General features: G+C 55.7%; 1 protein-coding gene across 15 annotated transcripts in view; it reads left to right on the top strand.

The window, feature by feature from the left end:
* PTPRS (protein tyrosine phosphatase, receptor type S) overlaps window positions 1-5,628 on the top strand; it is a 208,540-nt gene that overhangs the window by 185,755 nt on the left and 17,157 nt on the right. For all 15 annotated transcript variants that reach the window (XM_019513459.1, XM_019513454.1, XM_019513453.1 and 12 more), the window contains 4 exons: window positions 249-424; window positions 1,034-1,153; window positions 1,267-1,421; window positions 4,608-4,893. In XM_019513459.1, coding sequence (XP_019369004.1) covers window positions 249-424; window positions 1,034-1,153; window positions 1,267-1,421; window positions 4,608-4,893 — 737 coding nt within the window. The remainder of the gene's footprint in view (window positions 1-248; window positions 425-1,033; window positions 1,154-1,266; window positions 1,422-4,607; window positions 4,894-5,628) is intronic.

Raw genomic sequence — 5,628 nt, 5'->3', positions numbered from 1 at the left:
TTTTTTTGGTTTTTGTCCCCCATTTCCCCCCCCCCCCCCACACAATGGATGCGTTATCTCTGTAATGCAGATTTACTGAGTAGCATCCTTTGCTGGGGCTCAACTTCAGCCGAGCTGAAACTATGCAGATTTGCTACCTCTCTGGACCCGACTTGGCTCCAAGGAGCTCAGGCTGCTTCAAACAGGTGTTGTCATAAAGGCGCATCCTGCCGAACTCAGCTGACTCCCTTTACTGTGTCTTGATGCAGGGATCGTGGGCAGCGACTACATTAACGCCAACTACATAGATGGCTACCGGAAGCAGAACGCCTACATTGCCACCCAGGGCCCCCTGCCTGAGACCTTCGGAGACTTCTGGCGGATGGTGTGGGAGCAGCGTTCGGCGACCATTGTGATGATGACCAAGCTGGAGGAGAAATCACGGGTGAGAAACTCGGGAGGGGCAGCCGGGTAGTCGTGAGCAGGGTGGGAACTGGACGGTGGAGAGATGCAGGTAAGAGATGTGCGTGGGGAATACAACAGCCCCCCTCCTCCCCTGCAATCTGCAGTCCATGATAACACCGGCAGAAGAGCTCGGCCTGCCTCGCTGCTTCGGATTCAGAGATCCACCAACCCACCTGAGATCCCTTTGCAGCTCCAGGGTGAGGGCAGTGAATCCCAGGGCTTGTGCCCTAAGCCTGGCTATGGGCTGTCTCGCGTAGCAAAGGGAGAGTCCTATTGTTTTGCCTAATGTTTTCTGAAGCAGGCTACCCAGCCATCCAGAAGCGTCTGCTCTGCGGTGCATTGGGCTAGCAGCATGCCACAGAGCCTGAGCCCCTCCAGAGAAGTGGCATTTAATGCATGGCGGCTGTGGAGCTGAGCATACTGGGCTGGGGGGGGCGGGATCTGTATTGCAGTGCTCCAGCAATGCCTTGTGCTGCTTCTGTTGCCTCTGCTGGGTGGGCAGCACTTGCTGCAGTGTCGTGACAACAGGGGTGAACATCCTGCCTTGGATCACGGTCCAGAGCTCAGCAACGACCCCCTTTTCCTGCAGATAAAGTGTGACCAGTACTGGCCTGGCCGGGGCACAGACACGTACGGGATGATTCAGGTTACGTTGCTTGACACCATCGAACTGGCCACGTTCTGCGTTCGGACCTTCTCCCTTCACAAGGTGAGGCAGGCTCAGGCACGCTGCCCCTGGGTGCTGTAACTCCCCCCCCCACCCGCGGCGCGCGTGATGGTGCTGGCGTGGCTCACGGCGCTGCCACCACCCTGCCTCCACAGAACGGCTCCAGCGAGAAGAGGGAGGTGCGCCAGTTCCAGTTCACGGCATGGCCGGACCACGGTGTGCCCGAGTACCCGACCCCATTCCTGGCTTTCCTGAGACGTGTGAAGACCTGCAACCCGCCCGACGCTGGCCCGATTGTGGTGCACTGCAGGTACCGGTCCGCTCCCGGCCAGACCCATAGGCCTGCTCCTACGAGTAGCGAGAGGAACAGTGCCACGCAACCTGACTCCCAGCCCAAGGGAAAGCCCCTTTATCACACTCCCTCTTGCATACCCAGCAAGCAGGAGTGGTCCCCTCGAGTGGTTTCCACGCAACAGCTGAGGATTTCTATTCAGAGAGGAATTTCCCCCGTTGCGTGGGGCTGGTTGGCTCCACGTAGATAAGGCCTCATTGGAGCGGGGCAGGGGAGGGCACTCGGTAATGTGCTGCCCTTCAGCAAGAAAGCAAACTCATTTGTTGCAATGGGGAAGGGAGAAGATAAAATGGGGCTGAGGCTGCAGCAGTGATGTTGCCACGTAGCGCAGTGGGGGGACTGGTGGCCGGGTGTCAAAGGAGAGGTAGGGGGTCTCTGACGTTTGTTCGAGCACCACCGTCATCATGAATGCAGTGTGGAGAGCCACAAGCCACAGACCCCCACGGGCAGGTTGCATTCCCTAATTCAATGTACAATCCGGCAAGGGACGCTCGCAGCTGCCGCCGTTCTGATAAATCCCCCTCGGTCCTCAGGAGAGATCTGGAGGGGCTGGTGGGTCACCTAGCGCTGGGGAAAGTGACGTGCGAATTTTAGAAGCAGTCAGGGGGAATCTAATCCTGCCTCTCCTGGAGGACGCAGCTTAAATCATTTTTGTAAGTGGGCAACTTATCGCTAACCCTGCAGATGGCAATTATCGCGCCCCTCTCAGAAAGTGAATAAAGGCAGCGGGCAGCACACGAGTGATAAGAACTAGCTTCCTGATCAGCTCCCACACTTCTTGCCAGAGCTCCAGCAACTTGCGTGGTTCAGGTGTTGCACAGTCTAATTAACAGAGATCAAGGGGGTTTTATGAAAAAAGGGGGCCGCGCTTGACTAATGGGAGGAAGCCCTTTATTAGTGCAGTAAAGGCGCAGACCCCGCAGGCCCACGCTGATTCATAAATGCCTTTGCATGCAAGTTTGATGTGACCCAAATGTTTTTGTGCATCAAGGTACAGGGGTGATGCGTGTTGCTCATTACGGCATTAGTCGTTTCTCAGCTGCCTAAAGACCCGGGTGATTAAACATGCTTTTCGAGCCCTTAGATCACACCAGCCCTTTGTTCAGACCCAAAACCCCTGACCTGGAGCTGCCATAATTGTGTGTCTGATGGGCAGATCTCCTACTGAGGTGCTGCCGCAGACCAGGAGGCGTGAGAAACGGGGCGGACTGGTATCGGGGAGCGACAGACAGGTTGCCAGACGTGGCTTTTTGCCTCGTGTCCTCAGGTGACAGGACCAACCATCGGCACGAAGCTCCTGCCAAGCTGGGCCCAGGCTCAGAGCAGAGCCCCCCTGGTTGGGGCTCCTTGGGGTAAACTAGGAGCAGCACCAGGCGGTAGGTCGTGCTGAAAGCAGTGTTGGGCCTCGGGAGGAGAGGAGGTGACCTGTCCCATCTCTGGGAACCTCCTTCTCTACCAAGTTGATGCTCCGAAGCTTAAACAGCAAGACTTTTTAACAGGCTGCTTCTCCCAACCCCAGCTGGAAGGGCTTGTTCTTTTGTTCGTTTTCTTCTGAGTCTTTCTCGTGCCAGATCCAGTGCGCGGGCTCGGTTGCAACAGCCTTGCACATCAATCCCGTGGGGTCTTTCCCAGGGAAGCCCAGAGCTCTAAAACCACGGACAGCGACATCCGAAATCAGTGGCGCTTCAGCGGAGCTATGTCGGGTTTCTGCGAGCGGAGAGGTTGCACCCGGAGCTCGCAGGCACCCTTGAGCTGGAGGGAAGTGTCTTTTCCCCTCCCTTGCCCGTGCCTCTGTTTCCCTAGGACCTCGTCACATCCAGTCTTAAACGATTCATGTACTTGAGCTTTCGGCTGTTTCCAAGCCTGGAGACCTCACCCCAAGGCTGCTTTGTTCGTTCGGGCACTCCCAGCTCCACTCCCTTGTGCCACTTCCATCCATTCGCCTAGTCGTATATCCTCGTCCTCCAGAAATGTTCATCCCAGCAGCGCTCTTCCATCGCGGGCCAGAATGGTCACGGGGGTGGTGCAGCCCACCCCTCCTTCTCACACCCACCAGCCCCTCTCCCGTTGCTCTTGCTTTACCCTAGTCCCCTCTGTTTTGTCGGCATTTTCACGACCACTTTACCGGGGACTCTTGCTTGGTTTCGTTGAGTTCAACCGTGCCCCAGCATTTTGGTGATGGCAAGCCTCTTTGCCCAGCCCAGTTGGCACCCCCGTGACTGCAGGCTGGTGTCTCATTGCCACTTGCATTGCTGCCATACCAAGGTGGCTCCCGGCACTGCTGCTGGCCACTGCTTCTTGTACTCCATCTGTACTTGGGTTTCTCTCTCTGGTTTGCATTTTACAGCATTAAACCTTGCTGGGGGGGTTTTCCCCCCACACGTGGTTCTAGCCTCTCTGCTGCCAGGGACTTGTCTGTTATTAATGCTTTATGGAAGCCAGGATGCTACATGCTCCTTTTCGCCTACCAGTTTTCTAATCATGGCAGGCTGGCTTCCTGGCTTGCTTTTATAAAGCAGCAACAAATATTAATAAAGCCATAGTACTGAGAGGCCAGAGTCCCAGAAATTTAGGGAGCCACAAATTATTTTGACCCGCAGAATCGTAGAAAAGTAGGGCTCGAAGGGCCCTCAGGATGTCATCTAGTCTGAGGAAGGCCCATCCCTGTCTAAGCCATTCTTGTGCCTGTCTAATCTGTTCTTAAAACTCGAGGACCAGCCTTCACACCCAGCTACCAGGCACAATGGCAGGAACATCAAAAAACTTCCTTTAACTTGACGCAAGAAAAGCAGGTGGACGCGGGCGCTGGCAAAGTCCTGCAAGGACAGGAAGTAGCTTGTTAAAATATGCTCGGGAGATGTACAGAAGAGGACCGTAATCCCCACTGCAGAGGAAGGCAGACCCCCTCCACGGTCTCTACCTTGCCTCTATCTACAGCTATATTGACAGGGCCTTTATCACCACCCACTTACTTTTCACATGCTCCTCGCATCCTGTGTGTGGTGCCGTGTGCCGCACATCTACTCGCCCACCCGCGGCTCGCTCGCACTGGCAAGACCGTCCCGTCTTGTCTGGCCAGTTGGTAGGGAACGAAAGAGCTTAGGCGGTGTGACATGTCACTCACCCTCCAACCTCCCCTTTCAGCGCGGGCGTCGGACGGACCGGCTGCTTCATCGTGATCGACGCCATGCTGGAGAGGATAAAGCATGAGAAGACAGTGGACATTTATGGACACGTCACCCTCATGAGGTCACAGCGCAACTACATGGTGCAGACGGAGGATCAGTACAGCTTTATACACGATGCCTTGCTCGAAGCCGTGGCCTGCGGGAACACAGAGGTGCCGGCCAGGAACCTCTACACGTACATCCAGAAGCTGGCGCAGATAGAAGTGGGGGAGCACGTAACCGGCATGGAGCTGGAGTTCAAGGTAACGGGGAAATGCTGGGCTCTCAGGGGTGGTGGCAGGGGAGCAAGAAACATGCTGCCAGGCTTCGACATGGACCTTTGGTGCAGGAGATGGCCAGGCCCCTACATGGGCTTACGCAGCAGTGGTTAGCACCCACCATCCATGGCTTGAAGTCCCCAGACAGGGTGGGGGACTGCAAGGCTTTATAACATAGGTCTAGTAGGGTGGTTGCAATGGCTCTAGGTCTGTGAGCAGAGCTGAACCAGCACCCTGAAGCGTTTCTGGTGTAAGTGGGGTGAATACAGGGACTTGGATGCAAAAACCTCAGCACCTGCAGAAACGTAATAGCAACAGCAACTGGAATGAGAGTGAGGGCAGGGAGGAGAGGAAAGGTCGGGCCTCCTGACTGGAGCTTTCTGCAGCTTTAAACTCCAAGAGGTGACAGACGCCCGGCCCTTTGGAGGAGGAAGAATGGTTTTGTGTTTCTACATTAAAGAAGTAATTACATCTCCAGCTCTGGGGCTGCTGCAGTGGCTCCCAGGGGAGGGCTGGCTGCTGCTGGAAGGCGCGCGTCCGGCTGTCTGAAATCCAGATTGAATTTCCTCCTGTCTTAACATTTGATTTCCGCGTTGTGTTTTGGGTGTGAGATGCCGTGTTGACAAATCATGACAGAGATTCCTGACGGGGGAGGGACAGCCCCAGCATCTCAGACGCTTCGCTTTGGTGCTTGTGCTTTAGCAAGAGATGAAAAGGAAG

This window comes from Gavialis gangeticus, unplaced genomic scaffold, assembly GCF_001723915.1.
Source record: "Gavialis gangeticus isolate Ggan-Ray unplaced genomic scaffold, GavGan_comp1, whole genome shotgun sequence".
NCBI lineage: Eukaryota > Metazoa > Chordata > Crocodylia > Gavialidae > Gavialis > Gavialis gangeticus.
The sequence above is the reverse complement of the archived record's forward strand: the minus strand, read 5'-3'. Positions and strand labels throughout refer to the sequence as shown.